At 43.5% G+C, this 17457-nt stretch overlaps 1 protein-coding gene and 1 pseudogene across 1 annotated transcript; one reads left to right on the top strand and one right to left on the bottom strand.

The window, feature by feature from the left end:
* The first annotated feature begins 1779 nt into the window (after positions 1–1779).
* LOC147024764 (signal recognition particle RNA) lies at positions 1780–1920 on the top strand (annotated as a pseudogene).
* Positions 1921–3992: 2072 nt separating this feature from the next.
* On the bottom strand, positions 3993–5237 carry LOC147024763 (protein FAM200C-like). Its single transcript, XM_085887047.1, has 2 exons — positions 4475–5237; positions 3993–4171 (listed from the first exon to the last, which is right to left on the bottom strand). The coding sequence occupies exons 1-2, from the start codon at positions 5235–5237 to the stop codon at positions 3993–3995; spliced, it is 942 nt and encodes a 313-aa protein (XP_085743173.1).
* Between the last annotated feature and the right edge of the window lie 12220 nt (positions 5238–17457).

The raw sequence follows: 17457 nt of genomic DNA, 5'->3' as shown, positions 1-17457 counted from the left end.
AAAATATATAATATCTATAGCATCTGAATGATATGATTTTATTAAGATATATATATATATATATATATGAATATATATATATATGTATATATATATATATATATATCTATATATATATATATATATATATATATATATATATATATATATATATATATATATATATATATATATATATATATATATATATATACTGTTACGAATCTACCACCCGCCAAGCATGGGAACAGCCGCTTTAGTCAATGGCGGCCGTCTCGCCCACCGGACGGACAATTCAGTCGCGACTTTCTGGAACAATGCCAAAAACCAGTCACGGGTGTGCTCCAAGCGCACACCACGGCCAAGTCAATGTGCTACCCGCGCGCGACAGGGTCAATTACCGAATTAATCGATATACCTAAGTATTCGTGTGGGCAGCCTACCGAGAGACCGTACCTCAGCGAAGCCTGCTTGGACATGAACCGCTTAAGCGGTTCGTTCCGTTCTGGGATAACCGAGTGGTGTATTATCGCGAGACCTCGCTGGACCCAATTCCTTTATCGGCTATTAAAAAGCCCGCTATTATTCCGAAAGCAAGATAGCAGTTCAATTGGGGAAAGAGGACACAATGAACGGGTTAACAATCACACAAGGACATTTATTTATAATAGCACGTATGCAGGCATGCACGTATACATTTATGCAAGGCAAAGAAAAGCATGACAAGAAGAACTACAACCATCTATTATTATTGTATACAGTCACTTAACAGTTTCTACTTGACGGGACACAGAGCTACATCATTCACACAAAGAAAAGACCCCTCACAGACAAGGGAGTCAGACTGGACCCGTAGGCCTTTATGTTCAAGGAGCTTGGTTGACCGAAAGAACTCCAAGAGGCCACCGCAGGTTACCTTCACCCTCGTGGTGACTTGGTTGGGCGACCCTCGGTGGACCCTCTCAAGCTCCTCACCAACTGCGGGGACTCCAGGCTCGAACGCGGCTGCCCACAACTCTACACTTCTGAGACCTCCACCGACTCGCTGCTCCACCCAGACTGAGACCTCCACCGACCCGACCAACAACCAACCCATAGACCAAGACAGCTCGACAGCAGCCTTCACTCTTCCAGTGCAGGCTTTTATCCCCCTTGGCTTCCCACCCCGCCCTCCTTCCAGCTCCTGCGGGAAACTTCCAGAAATGGGGCGTTTTCCTCGTGGGTCGGGGTTTTTCGTAGCAGTCATTTCAGTCGCTCTTCTTTATTCTCCCTCCACTCGCCCCTCCCCCGTCCCAAAGCGCGGGAAAGTAAGAGGAAAAATCCGTGCGTTATCGGAACGCCTTCATCTTTCTCCATGGCAGACGGTTTTTGATGCGGAGAGGGTTGTAGCGTGGTTGTAGAGATGGTGATTGGTGGTGTGGTTGGTGGTTGAGGTGATCGTGGTTGTTGTAATGATGACGTGGTTGGTGTTGTGTGGTGGTCGTGAGGGTTGTGTGGTTGGGCGCTTGTGGAAAAGGTGGTTGGTGGTGTGGTTGGTCCAAAATAACGATAGCAAAGAATAACAACTAACTGAAGATTCACAGCCCTGATAACACGAATAAATCCCTTTAGACAACGGTGGGGAAATCTGTCTGAACATACACTTAGCGATATAACTGATGTTGGGGATATCCTTTATGGTGTCCTGCGAATTTCCACAGCCGTAACAATACATATATATATATATATATATATATATATATATATATATATATATATATATATATATATATATATATATATATATATATATATATATATACTGGGCGTAGTGGCGTGCGCCTGTAATCCGGCTACTCGGAGGCTTGGGTTGGAGGATCGCTTGAGGACGGGTACTCTGCACTGGGCCGTGCTATGAGAGGGTGTAGTGCAGCCCGGAATCATGGCGAAACCCAATCCTCATCCCTGTGTCATAAGAGGCGACCAGGGTTGCGTCAGGAAGGGCATCCGGCATAAAACCTGTGCCAAATCAGTATGCAGATCTTAATGGATGATCCGCTGTGGCGACCCCTAACGGGAGCAGCCGAAAGAAGAAGAATATATATATATATATATATATATGTATATATATATATATATATATATATATATATATATATATATATATATATATATATATATATATATATATATATATATATATATATATATATATATATATATATACATGTACTCGGCGGCTGAGTAAAGTGAGAGAGTCGGAGAGTTCGTTGTTGGTTGAGGGAGGAAGAGGTTCGCTGGTTGGATTTGAAAGTTCGTTCGTTCATTGGTTGTGAAAGAGCTGAAAAGACCTCGACCAGGCCTCGGTCTGGTCCTGCTCCTGTCTGCAGCCCCGTTCATACCTTGGACAACGGCTCAGATGACAACATGATCTGCTAACAGCTCAGATGACAAAATATAAAATCTCTCATCGAAAACAAACTTAATACGATGGTGTCATAATTTGTAGATCCCCAAGGTCGGGGAGGGGCCTTGGCGAAGCCGACGTCATCGTCCGTCCTGATTGGACAGGGCCTTCATGGGGTCCGCCCTTTCTGGGTAGGGTTTCGGCTGGGCCGGGAAAGTCCGCCCCCTCCACGCGTGTCTGGAACCGTCAAGAAGGAATTGAAACTTTTGGGAAGTCGAGAAACTGGAACAGCGAACGCGAAGATTTTGCCTCGAGGAACGAGCCTCCGGAGAGAGCAGATGGACAATGGTGTGCTGTGGCCAGCAAATCGAGGGCTGCAAGCGCTATGGTACCGTGGATCGTAATGGAGTGGATATAATGATTTATTAATCTAACTCAAAAACCATCGCAACGCACCCCAGTGTCTTCCCACTACACACAAGGTAGGGATCTATCCACACGGATACTTCATGGAATAACTAACTTCGGGACAACTGTATGTTTGCATGCATACGGTTCCTAGAACCGTAACAATATATATATATATATATATATATATATATATATATATATATATATATATATATATATATATATTTATTTATATACATACACTCACGAGTATATACATTATATAGTGTGTATTCAATTGTGAGTGAAAAAAGAAAAAAAAGAGAGAGGTTGAGAAGATTGATCGATTGATTGATAATGTGCTCTGCCTGCCGGTAGGCCCTTGGCTACCTGGCAAGGGTGAGACTGGGTGGTTTTCCATTGCCTTCAGTTCAGGAATTGGGGATTTGTTCACTATGCCGGCTCTTCATGAAGGACACGTGGGATCTTTACATCCACCAACTAATGCTAGCAGATAGGACACCTGGCTTAACATCCATTTGAGCCTTGAGGGATGGCACAAACACTGATGAAGCACCCTACATGTAAATCACCAGGGTAACAGTTGTGCGGAGATTGAAACCTGGGCCAAAACACTTAGCGAGGGTGACCATATAAAAAAAAATGTATGTACCTCTAAGTCAGTGGTTCTCAAACTTTTTTTGACTACCGCCCCCTTTCTGCCCTCTTGGACCGGCCCAATGCCCCCTTGTCCTATCGTTCGTGGTTGGATACCCAGTGGGCAATAGGATAGTCCGAATTTATGTAGTTAGTAAGGAAAAAAACAGAAGCCAAATATTTTCTGAATAATATTTTACTTTATTTTACTTTACTTTTCTATTTTATTTTGCACTACCTGCAATGTTTCAGCAGAACAGGTCCAGGTGAGGCAAACTGGGAATCTGTTATCACAGGCCCAAATACCGTGAGTGTGAAGGGTGGGCCTGGTGACTCGCTGCGAGATTACGAACGTCTGGCTCCATCTCGGTGAGGTAGACACGCAGATCGCCCCTCTTGGTAATGTGAAGGCGGTTTCAATACTTGGTCAGCAGCACCATCACGGCGCTGAACCCTCTTTCAACGAGGTATGATGTGGTGAATGCCATCAGCAGCAGTTCTACCTCTGTCCACATTCCTGGGTATTCGTCCCGCTCCAGAATCCAGAATTTCCCGTATTCATGCTGCGAGAATCTTGCCTTCACCTCATGATCATTCCACAAGTTGATAATTCCGTCTGTAATTCGCGCTTCTCATCTCGAATGTCACGTTTGAATGGGTTGATCACCCATGCTGGCACCGACAGTTCTAGCATGTCTCTGAAACGCTGCTCCATATCTCCACGGATCTTCTCAAGGTGATTGCAATAAACGAGCAGCTCTTCATCAGAAACAGCAGTTTCCTTTGCCAACCGGGGAAAGTGGTACATATCTCTTCAGCCGAGGGTTTCCCTGTGCAGAGTCGCCTTGGTTACGAACGCGCCGATCACTTTCTTTGCTTTTATCAGCGTCATATGGTCACCCTGGAGTTGTTTGTTGACATCATTCAGTATATTGAATATGTCCGTGAGGTAAGCCATATCATGTTCAATCACATTCACTTTCTCCGATAACTCTGTATCAATTTCCGACAGAAACTCGACCACTATCGAGAAGAGGGCATGGAAATGGGTCAAACAAGTACCTTTGGACAACCATCGAACTTCGGTATGCAACAAGAGCCTCTCGAATGGTTCATCATTCTCCTGGCAAAGCTGACGAAACAGCCGATCATGCAGAGACGACACCTTGATTTTATTCACGGCTTTGATTACTATTTGGAGTGATGTATGAAGTCTGGTGCTGAGAACTTTTGCTACAAGATGCTGGTGGTGCACGACACAGTCAATGGCGAACACGGACGGTACCTCGTTCTTCAGAAGCACAATAAAACCACACTGGCGGCCAACCATCGCTGGTGCCCCGTCCGTCGCGCAAGCGAGAATGTTCTCCATCGGTATGTTCTTATCAGTAAAGTACTTCTCCAATGTTTTGAAGATGGAAGAACCCTTCATACCGGTCTGGAGAGAGCGGGCAAACAATTCTTCCACCATTTCCTGATCACGGATGAAGCGAACATAGCAGAGTAACAGAGCTTCACTGTCACGCAAAATGTACTCATCCAGCTGGATGGCAAAGTGCGTGCTTCTCAGCTCACAACACAGCTTATCTTCTACATCTGATGACCTTTCATCAATCCTCCTGGCCACGGAATCATTGCTGAGCGCAATCGACGAGAGAACTGGATACGGATCCTGGCCCATAACAGTTTTTATCACTTCCCCAACAGCCGGTTTGATCAACTGTTCGCCGATTGAATACGGTTTTCCAGATCTGGCGATGAGCAATGACAGCTTGTACGACGCTTCCAGTCCTTTATCCACGAGCTTTTGGCTGGCTTTGAACATTGTCGTTACCGTGGATCACTTCTCAAATTTCTCTTTCAGCGATTGGAAATAGCTGACCTCTGCGCGAGCCTTATCACTGTGCTTTTTACTCAGGTGCTCGCTCAGTCGAGATGGTTTCATTGCTTCATTGGACGGCGTGATACCACACAACAAACACATCGGTAACTGCGTGTTCGTCAGGGATGGAATGAATCCATACTTGATGTATTCAACGGAATACTGACTACACTTTTTCTTTGAGGCCGACATCTTGAAGCCGACCGGACGTGAAGATTTTTTGAATAACGAAATCAATACGCCAAGATGTCGAAAGACTAACACCAGTGATAAGGCCAAACAATAATTATATACAGTATTTCCGGTCTCTGGTCAGCGCGCGCATCGATTTTCACCCTGTGCGTCAAAAATAATTTTTCTTCACATTTCCAACAGTGGCTACAACAGCGCGCGCTTAAAACACAATGCCACGCCTAAAACACAATGCCGCGCCTAAAACACAACGCCGCGCCTAAAACACAACGCCGCGCCTAAACACAACGCCGCGCCTAAAACACAACGCCGCGCCTAAAACACAACGCCGCGCCTAAAACACAACGCCGCGCCTAAAACACAACGCCGCGCCTAAAACACAACGCCGCGCCTAAAACACAACGCCGCGCCTAAAACACAACGCCGCGCCAAAAACACAACGCCGCGCCTAAAACACAACGCCGCGCCAAAAACACAACGCCGCGCCTAAAACACAACGCCGCGCCTAAAACACAATGCCGCGCCTAAAACACAACGCCGCGCCTAAATCACAACGCCGCGTCTAAAACACAACGCCGCGCCTAAAACACAACGCCGCACCTCAAACAACGCCGCGCCTAAAACACAACGCCGCGCCAAAAACACAACGCCGCACCTAAAACACAACGCCGCGCCTAAAACACAATGCCGCGCCTAAAACACAACGCCGTGCCTAAAACACAATGCCGCGCCTAAAACACAACGCCGCGCCTAAAACACAACGCCGCGCCTAAAACACAACGCCGCGCCTAAAACACAACGCCACGCCTAAAACACAACGCTGCGCCTAAAAAACAATGCCACGCCAAAAACACAACGCCGCACCTAAAACACAACGCCGCGCCTAAAACACAATGCCACGCCTAAAACACAATGCCGCGCCTAAAACACAATTCCGCGCCGCCTCAGTACTCGCGCCTCGCTGGGAATTGCGCTGCCGGATCATAACACATGTATATGGTATTCACACCATGTGTGTATTAAAAAAAAAACACTGACTTGCATTGTTGGTAAACAAGTCTGTAATATGCTTGAAGAACGTAATGATTTTCAGAATAAATACATTTTAAAATGTGTTCATTAGGCCAAAAAAAAAAATGTTGCATTGGCGTAACGGGTCACTGAAAAATAGGGTAGGTCGGTCGGGATCTTTTTTTTTTTTTTTTTTTTCCTAATAAATCCCTCCCAAAATCTCCCCCGGCTCGAGTACCACCCTTTTTGTCGGCGGGTTCTGTCCGAAACACTTCCGGGTTTTTGTGATCGCGATCGCAATCAACAAGATACTTGAAAACGATAGCAAAACAACAAAAATAGCAATAAAATAGGGTCGGCAAAATTTTTCGATAGCAAAAAAACAAAAAAAAAAACGTAGGGTCGGCGGAATTTTTAGGGTCGGGCGGGTTACGCCAATGCAACATTTTTTTTTTTTGGCCTTACTTACAAAAAGGCCTACCTCTCCCATTGGCTGAATTTAATTTCTCCTTGGACGGCGCCACGGCAAATGAGGAGGACCGCAACGGGCATTGTATGGCCAATTTGCCGAATGGTGCCGGGTAACCTGTTCAGACTGCAGGAAGCCCAAAAAGCGCTCCTAATCGCCGCTGCTACTCTAAATCGCCAGTGCCCCCCCCCAAATCATTGCCAGCGCCCCCTACCACTCGTGGAGTCTGGAGCACCCCCCTGAGAGTTCCCAGCACCCACTGGGGGGTGGTAAGGACCACTTTGAGGACCACTACTCTAAGTAATCCTGCCAGCTCCTTGAGAAGATATGGATAGGGGAAGTTTATATTTTACAATTGAACGGAGCAGGAAAGAAGAAATTTAGAAAGAACAAAGGAGCAGAAGAAAGATGCAAGAAAATGAAGATGAGCCATAAGTGAAGGGGTTACTTTTTTCCCCAACTCTTCATTTCTTTTAACATCAGTACTGGCTCTACCACTAAGCATGTGCATGTGCAATGTGCATGCAAACGTTTATTAAACCTCCCCCTATATGACAGGGGGAGGTTTATAGCTGTTGTTGGGTTTGTTTCTATAATTAGTGCCTCCAATTTTAACGGTACCCCTGAGTTTCTTCGACCCTTAGGTCCTAGATTATTACACCATCATTTCGAAATACAAAGGGACCCGTTCGTCCATTGGACCAATTTTCATTGGTCCTCACAACCTTGGACGTTTTTGCCCGGCTGAGTAAAAACAATAGGTTTGCCAGGCCGGAAGCCTTGAAACCTGAATCGTCGTTGTCGTCGTCCCGTTTCCATGCTTGCATATTCCCTGGCTTGCCCTCTTGTTCGGCCTTTAACTCTAAAATCATCTCTCAGTAACACATCCCATGTTTTCCTCGGATGGCCTCAAGCTCTCCTTCCATTCACATTCATATCTATACACAACTACCCGCCCACATCCTTTCCACATGTCCGAACCATCTCAACCTACCGCTACGCATGATCTCACTAATGCTTTCAACACTGAAACTCTCTCTTAATTCCACATTTGATTTCCTACCCTTCAGTGTCACATCACACATCCACCTCACCATTCTCATTTCATTTAGTTCACACCTCCGTTCATTCTCCTTTTTGATCACACATGTTTCGCTGCCATACAACATCACGCTTATAACGCAAGCTAGATAAAGTTTTCTCTTTAAATCAGAGAGCTGTCCCTTTTGATGTCAATACGGGTTATGATAATAATAATAATAATAATAATAATCATAATTGGAGGTCTTTGGGGTCTTGGTGGTCTTTAGAGTCTTAGAGATCTTAAAGAGTCTTCAAAGGTCGAAGGGGTCTCAGCAGTCTAAACGGTCAAAGGGTACATTCCAATTATATGGAACTAATTAATAGATGTACGTAATTAAAAAGCATCTCACACACACACACACACACACACACACACACACACACACACACACACACACACACACACACACACACACACACACACACACACACACACACACACACACACACACACACACACACACACACACACATACACACTTATTAGTGAAGATATAATTTTAAAAAGTTTCTTCCTGCACACTCAACACACAATTTCCGAGCTGTCTTTCGGACCTGGCCTGGACCTTCGGCAAGAAATTTTACCTCAATAATGTGTGCAGGGGTGACATAATTTTTGACCTTGACCTAATTTGTTAGGTCATAACCTAATTATATATATTTTAACATTTTTCACCAAAACGCGAATGATGTTTGTCCGATTGTAACGAAATTGCCCGCATTTGGATAGAACTGAGCAAGGCGCATTCACGCTTAATTTACATCATACCCATTTGGGTTAAAGGTCAAGGTCTTACACCCCAAGGAGTATTAAACCACCGTTTAGGTTTTCCTCCCTTTTTTATGCCAATGTCCGACGCTAATGTCATAACTCCTTACTTGAAAAATAACTGAGGTTTGTTCATTTACCAAGCAGCTCTCACACTTGCCAAGCCAGCCGTTCCTCGTCAACGGTTTCGAATAGAGTGCTTCTTTGAGTGCTTAGGCCATATTGAATTTTCTTTTATCAATTTCATTAAGAATTGCAAGTTTTTTATTGCGATATTGACCTTCCTCGTGTGAAAATAATTTTGCGCAGCAAATTTATGGCAAGGAGCACGCACAGTCTCAACTCTCTTTCGAGAAGCCACCGTGTGGGAGCTGTCAATCACTTTACGACTACAGATATGCTTGGTAATGCGGTTTCATGTGCTGTCACTTGCAAAAACAATGCACGGTAATTCAGTCAAAAAGAAACGCAATTAACTTCACAGACTCCCTAACTCCCGTAACAATTGTGGTCGTATCAGTGTCACTTCCATCTAGCTTCAGTTTCCTCCCACCTGAACAAACAGCTATGCCACTTCCACCCAGCAACGCCAGGCGGTGACATTACAACGGGAAACAAAGACCTGTCAGATATATCTTTGTGGTGAAATAATTGATGATGTACTTTGGATTGGGAGGAAACTGAAGCTCCTTATAACAATGGATTATCATTAGGAATACTGTGCATGTCTAATTTATCAGGTATATTTCTGAGCAGGTATAAAGAGAACCTGGCCTGAGCAGGAATCATCATCATCATCATCATCATCATCATCATCATCATCATCATCATCATCATCATACTATAATTCACCCATTATGTCCGCTATAGACTCTGAAATGGCTGGACGGGTCAACGCGGTGTTGATGTACAGACATTCTTACACCACCTGCACATATTATAGGCGTATTATGAAACCTCATTGTGGCTGTCTTCTTCTTATATCCCATTTATACGTGTTTTATTATTGACCAAAAAAATTAATCCGCCATTTAATTTTTTATTATTAAACCAATCACAGCTCTCGCTTTATATTATTATATATTATGCCCGAAGTTGTTGAAACTTTACTTCCGTTTCTATTCGAGGAGAGGTCAGAGAAAAAGGTAAAATCTTCGTCAAAAATCGTGTAAAATCGCCTGTGTGTCAACTTCAAATGAAATACAAATTGTCTTTGGCTAAGAATTGTGGAAGGACACGAGTTAAGGATGGTATTTAACAATGTGCAGTCTTTTTCAGAATTGAACAATGCCGCCCAGGAAAATATGTCTTTCAACTACCACTCCAGACAGCAAGCGAAAAAGAATGGCACGACAAGCTGGATGTAAGGTCACACAAAAAATAAACCAATGTCACCCACAGGGTGACCCGTATCTTGCCAAAAGGTGACCACGTGTGACTTCTTTAAGGTCACACTGAGGTGAACAGAGCTGCTATCCACCAGGAGAGACTCAGTGAGGAATATCTGCCTACGAGAGATTACGATGAGAATCGTTCTACAGAGTAACCATGAAAAATATGTGTTTGCCTCATAACGTCACCAAATGACGTCATAATGTCTCAAGCTTGAGATATCTAGAAAGCACTCATCAAGGTGTTCAATTTGAGGTACTACACGATATGGTTCCTAAAACTTGAAAATTTGACCTTGGGGTCAAATATGTTTGACCTCAGGCGCTAACCATGAAGGTCAAGGCCAATCGCCACCAAAAACTAATCAGCTGAGCGCCAGACCATATACTACATTCCCATGAAGTTTGGAGATGATTCGATTAAAATTACTCAAAAAATAAGGGTTTCGTCGACTCCCCTGATTTGCGACAAAGTGACCTTGACCTTTGACCTTGACCTTCAAAATTTTATGCGCTGAAAGAGACCTCTATAGTTTGATCCTATAGGCCTCTGATATACAAAGTTACTAAAATTTCCAATGATAACTGTGCTCTGCAGAGTGATTTATACGTGATCACAGACAAAAAAAAAAAAAACATATGAAGGTCAAGGCCAATCGCCACCAAAAATTACTCAAAAAATAAGGGTTTCGTCGACTCCCCTGATTTGCGACAAAGTGACCTTTACCTTTGACCTTCAAAATTTTATGCGCTGAAAGGGACCTCTATAGGCCTCTGATATGCGAAGTTACAAAAATTTCCAATGATAACTGTGCTCTGCAGAATTTTTTATACGTGATTACAGACAAAAAAAAAAAACAAGCAGTCATAGACTGGTACTGACGAAATTGTCAACTTGACCTCTGACCTTGTCTAATAAAAGCTGTCTCTTGAGAAGGTAGCGACACAAACCAGAAGTTTCTACGATGATTCTGTAGCAAACCATCAAAAATTTTGGATGTTTGACCTCACTGTGACCTTAACCTTTGACCGATTTTGACCAAAATCTAATCAGCACTAGCCACCACCCTCCTGAATCACGTGGTCTAATTTGACATTGGAAGCTTCTTCCGTTCTCGAGTTATCATTTTTTGGATGTTTGACCTCACTGTGACCTTGACCTTTGACCTATTTTGACCAAAATCTAATCAGCACTAGCCACCACCCTCCTGAATCACGTGGTCTAATTTGACATTGGAAGCTTCTTCCGTTCTCGAGTTATCATTTCTTGGATGTTTGACCTCACTGTGACCTTGACCTTTGACCGATTTTGACCAAAATCTAATCAGCACTAGCCATCACCCTCCTGAATCACGTGGTGTAATTTGACATTGGTAGCTTCTTCCGTTCTCGAGTTATCTGTCCCAAATCATCAAAAATCGAGTATTTGACCTCACCGTGACTTTGACCTTTGACCGATTTTGACCAAAATCTAATCAGCACTAGCCATCACCCTCCTGAATCACTTGGTGTAATTTGACATTGGTAGCTTCTTCCGCTCTCGAGTTATCGTGCCTACAAACAAACAAACAAACAAACAAACGAACAAACAAGACCCGTATCTTGCCAAAAGGTGACCACGTGTGACTTCTTTAAGGTCACACTGAGGTGAACAGAGCTGCTATCCACCAGGAGCGACTCCTTGAGGAATATCTGCCGACGAGAGATTCCGATGAGAATCGTTCTACAGAGTAACCATGAAAAATGTGCTTTTGCCTCATAACGTCACCAAATGACGTCATAATGTCTCAAGCTTGACATATCTAGAAAGCACTCATCGAGGTGTTCAATTTGAGGTACTACATGATATGGTTCCTAAAACTTGAAAATTTGACCTTGGGGTCAAATATGTTTGACCTCCAGCGCTAACCATGAAGGTCAAGGCCGATCACCACCAAAAATTAATCAGCTGAGCGACAGACCATGAACTATATTCCCATGAAGTTTGAAGACGATCCGATCAAAATTACTCAAAAAATAAGGCTTTCGTCGACTCCCCTGATTTGCGACAAAGTGACCTTGACCTTTGACCTTGACCTTCAAAATTTTGTGCACTGAAAGGGACCTCTATAGGCCTCTGATATGCGAAGTTACAAAGATTTCCAATGATAACTGTGCTCTGCAGAGTGATCAATACGTGATTACAGACAAAAATAAATAAATAAATAAAAACATACAAGCTGACTAACATATCTTGCAAAAACTTCGTTTTGGCAAGATAACAATCAACCCAAGAAAAGAAGGTGCAGCAATAGACACTCAATTGTTTAACGAGTCATTGTACGTGAAGAAACAACACATTCTTCCAAATCTCGATAATGGCCGCAAGTGTGACTTCCGTAAAGCTCTGTGCCGGCCAGGGGAGCGACCTGGCTTCTGTTGTGAAAAAGGCAAGATTGCAATTGATTTTCTTGAGAACTATCCCAACAAATTGAAAGATTTGTTGATTCGGAAAAATTTCATTGACCATATATGACAATATAACAATTCCTTGGTTATGGCATCAACAGCCATACATGAACATAGTATGCCAAGATTCAGCCCCGTTGTAAAATTGCAGGGTAAAATTTATCATCGCATTGGATTATTGCTCCCAAATGATGATGATCATCCCAAATTTGCACAAATTTGGTTTCATGATAGTGATGAATTATTGATGAGGTTTCTATGTGTGATAGACATATGATCGAAGCAGCTGACAGAACATTCCGAGATGTCCGAGGAGTCGATAAGCCATTCGGCGGTATAACCACTATCTTCTCTGGAGACTGGCGGCAGATACTTCCAGTGATCAGACGCGGCGGACGGGCACACACTATTCGAGCCACGATTAAACAATCTGTGCTTTGGAAACACGTCCATGTTTATCATTTGACGGTCAATATGCGAGTTCGAAATGCTGGTTTCGATAATGAATTTGCGAATACCCTCCTTCAGATTGGCGAGGGTCGACTACCTATCCTCTCACATGTCGGCGAATTCAAAGTGCTTCCTACAAAATATAAAATCTCTCATCGATTTCATTTTCGACGATCTCGCTCATCGCTATCGAGATCCTACGTGGCTGTGCAGCAGGAATATACTGTGCCCAACCAATGATGCCGTCACAGAAATAAATACAATCATACTTCGTGAATTTCCAGGCGAGGAAAAAATGTATTTGAGTGGTGACAAAATCATTGATGTTGATAATGCACATCAATATCCATGTGAGTTTCTGAACTCTATCTCTGCATCTGGAATGCCGCCTCATAAATTACGGTTGAAAATTTGGGCACCAATTATGTTACTACTATACGGAACTTTGACCCAAAAAACGGACATTGTAATGGAAGCCGATATATCGTACAGAACCTACTGCCGAGCATCATAGATGCACGACTATCTACCGGACCCCAAACTAGGCATAGACTCTTTATCCCTCGGATGCCAACGGTACCATCAGAGGACCTATTTCCATTCCAAATGCAAAGAAAACAATTTCTTGTCCGTCTGTGTTTTAATATGACCGCGAATAAGACCCAGGGACAAACATTGAAAAAAAAGTTGGACTATATTTGAAAAGTGACTTTTTCAGCCATGGCCAGCTCTATGTCGCCATGAGTGGAGTGGGAAATAGTGGCTACATCAAAATTCATGCAAATCCAAGGGCGTCAGGAAATACTCTTATTAACAATGTAGTATACCCTGAAGTCTTATGAATGATCAATCCTAAGAATAAATAAAACAACAATTGGAGGCAACACGAAATTGTTTGCATTGTGGATTTTTTGTGCTTTTCATTTTATGTGTCATCATGACCGCCCGTAGGGCGGGTACTCTGCTGGTATATATAATTGTCCACATAAAGTGCCAGGAAATTCTTAGAGTCACCCAACTCATGCATATTTCACTCAACTCATCCATATCAGACCCTCATCAAATTTCCTGGTATGTTTTGAATTTGGTGCGCAGAACCAATATCACAACAACATTGACCGCACTGTGGTCACAACCTGTGACGTAAAATCGATATATTTTTCGCCTTCTCTGCCCACTTCACTCCTTCATCCTTGGTCATGTCCCACGTGTTGATGTGGTGAAAGCTGAGCCTGAGAATAAAAAAGAAAATCATGATCCACGGCTCAGATTTCATTCTCCAATCTGTCTCATTGACCTTGTGCCATGTCTTTCACATTGCTCCCATTTGAATGAATAAGATGAGATCGATAAGATTTCGAGTGATTCTGAACAGAAGATTTACCTTTATATATGTTACCTCAGTTTTGTTGTTGGTGTGTGTGTGTGTGTGTGTGTGTGTGTGTGTGTGTGTGTGTGTGTGTGTGTGTGTCCGTCCCTCTTCCTCTCTCCCATGCTCTACGTTGTAATAAACCTTTTGTTCATAAAAATCTGTACGTGCTCATTCGAGGTGCGTGACTTCGTAATTAAATGCTAGTGAATCTTACCAAAACTCTCATCTTGTATGTATGTATGTATGTATGTATGTATGTTCCTGAAATACAGCCAAAACGGTACATGATATCGCAAATATTTTAGGGCCACCTTACTCACCATTCTCCTGCGATGTGCAGTATCAAGTTTCGTTCAAATCGGGGAAGGAAAAAAAATATTAAAAAATCAATTCCCCATTCAGTCAAGTACTCTTCGGGAGAATTTTATCAATGCAAACAACCTTAGTGGTATAGTTTGCTGGAGCTATCTATTTTTTTTTTCTTGAAATGATTTTTTTTCATCAACCGCTGTCACAATGGGAACCCAACGGGTTCACTGGTCGTCTAGTTGGTTTTAAAAACCTTGTTACGGGCTGATTGGGAAACGCACATATAAAGCACTCTTTAACAGTTCATTCGTCAGAGTTATATCAGAACGAGCTGATTTGTCACATCATCACGGATTGTTTAACCCCAATATGGAGCCGCTCAAAAATTACGTACGGTTCGCTATTTTTAAGGGAGGCGTGTATGGGCTTGATGAAACCTTACTCATAATTTATGATGATGTGATTCGTCGCTTTTGACAAATCTCTCCCCTTCATTGGTGTGATCACTAAGCAAGCATTGTATGTTGTGCGATGGCTGTGTCGTCCAATGCGGGACCCACAGCATCCACTGCAAACATCGCAGGTATCGGCTGTTCCATGCAGAGGTGGACGTTGGCAGGTTTTCCTTTCTTGCCTCCGCTGTCTCTTGATAGCAAGTCTCCTACATTCAAAGTGGTCCAGGCCTTTGCGGCAATTATTACGCCAATCTGACCTGTTTGTGGCCTGATGTTCCCAGATGGTGATTGGAATGGCAGAAGACTTGAGTGTAGACTTGAGGATATCTTTATACTGCTTCCTTTGTCAACCATGTGACCGTTTACCAAATTTAAGTTGGCCGAAGAAAAGAGCTTTTGGGATTCTATGGTCTTCCACATGTGTGAGGTGTCCTGACCAGAGAAGCTGGGCTTGCATCAGGAAATACTTCATTCCTTGGATGTGAGAGTGGTCTAGGATTTAAGTGTTCGGTATTCTGTCTTGCTAGAAGATGCCAAGATTCTTATGAAGGCATCACATGTGAAATTTATCAAGGCATTTAATATGACGATGATAGGGTGTCCAAGATTCGCATCCATACAGAACTGTTGATTGGATAACGACATGATAGACACTGATCTTGGTGTCCAGGCGAATCCCACGCTCATGCCAAAGGTGATGCATCAGTCTTCCAAAGGACGCACATGCCTTACAATGTCTTGATGTTACTTTGTCGTCAATCATTGCATTTTGGGAGAGGACACCTCCAAGGTAGCAGAACTTATCGACAACTTTGAGTGGCATGTCATCGATGGTATGTGTGAGACAGTATAAGCACATTCTGGTCTCAGCTGAAGGATAGCCTTGGTCTTTTTGAGGATAATCTTAAGGCCATAGCGATGAGCAGATTGCACAAAGGAATTGAAAATAAATTGTATGTCTTCGAGATTATGACTGAAGAGTGCACAGTCATCGGTGAAAAGTAGATCACGGAGCAATATTTCCGTGATTCTAGACTTGGCCTTCAGACGCTGCAAATTAAAGACACTGCCATCAGTGCGAAACTGGATCATCACTCCCCGGATGCAATCTTGAAAAGCATCATGAAGCATAGAGGAAAACAATGCTAAATAATAGGGGGGCTAGGACACAGCCTTGCTTTGTGCCGTTTGTAACAGAAAATGGCTCAGAAGTGCATCCACTGTCCCTCACATGAACAACCATGCCATCATGGAGGGATCTGATGATGTTAACTAACTTAGCAGGACAGCCGACTTTGTACAGTACCTTCCCCAGGCCTTCCGGACTGACCAGATCAAACGCTTTCGTAAGGTCGACAAAGACCATGTATAAGTCGTAATGTTGTTCTCTACTCTTTTCCTGGAGTTGACGAGTGGAGAACATCATATCCGTCGTGCCACGTCCAGCACGAAAGCCACAGTGGCTTTCTGGGGTGATGTTGTTGGCAATTGTTGATAACATGCCATTAAGAATGATGCGGGCAAGTATTTTCCAGGCAATAGATAGTGAGGTCACACCAAGGTAGTTGTCACCACATGACCTATCACTTTTGCATTTGTACAGGGGAGCAATCATGGTCTCTTTTAAGGCCTGGAGTACTGACTCCTCACTCCACTTGATATTGTGGAGTTGGGTCAGTCAGGTGAGGAGGTTGGCAACACCAAACTCGAAAACCTCAGAAGGGATACCATCGTCGTCAGAGCCCTTTCTTGGTGACATCTCTTTGATAGCTCTGGTGACCTCTATTTCAGTTGGCGAGCAGGCAAGGTCTTCTAATAAAGGTCGCTGGGGAAGAGTCAATGGCCACATCAGAGATGGAGGAGGGGCAATTCGGGACACCATTAAAGTGTTCAGCATAGTGTTCCAGGATCTTGTTTAGCTCTGTGATTAGGTGCTGGCCGTCTGAGCTACGGACTGCGGCAATCCCGCGAGAAGACAGTCCGTAAACTGCCTTTTGACCAGCACAGAAGCACTTGAGATTCTGTGTGTCGGTTGCCTCCTGGATTCCTTCCACTCTTGTTGCCCATCAGCTGTCTTTCATGGAACGCGTCTTGACTGTGTGAGTCTCCTAAGTGGCAGGTAAGAGAAGTGTTTACTCGTTGAGTATGTCATCAATCCAGCGAAGATGAGCTGCATGCATGATGTTAATTAAACTTTTGTTCTAGGAGATGTTC

Source organism: Eptatretus burgeri, chromosome 6, assembly GCF_056783735.1.
Source record: "Eptatretus burgeri isolate ZD-2024b chromosome 6, Ebu_testis_v1, whole genome shotgun sequence".
NCBI lineage: Eukaryota > Metazoa > Chordata > Myxini > Myxiniformes > Myxinidae > Eptatretus > Eptatretus burgeri.
Note: the sequence above shows the minus strand (reverse complement) of the source record. Positions and strands in the feature narration are given on the sequence as shown.

Coding starts and splice junctions, on each gene's coding strand:
- LOC147024763 (XM_085887047.1), bottom strand. CDS start 5,237: ATGTTCAAAGCCAGCCAAAAGCTCGTGGATAAAGGACTGGAAGCGTCG. Junction 4,172..4,474: donor AGTTCGATGGTTGTCCAAAG/GTACTTGTTTGA, acceptor TTTCTGATGAAG/AGCTGCTCGTTTATTGCAAT.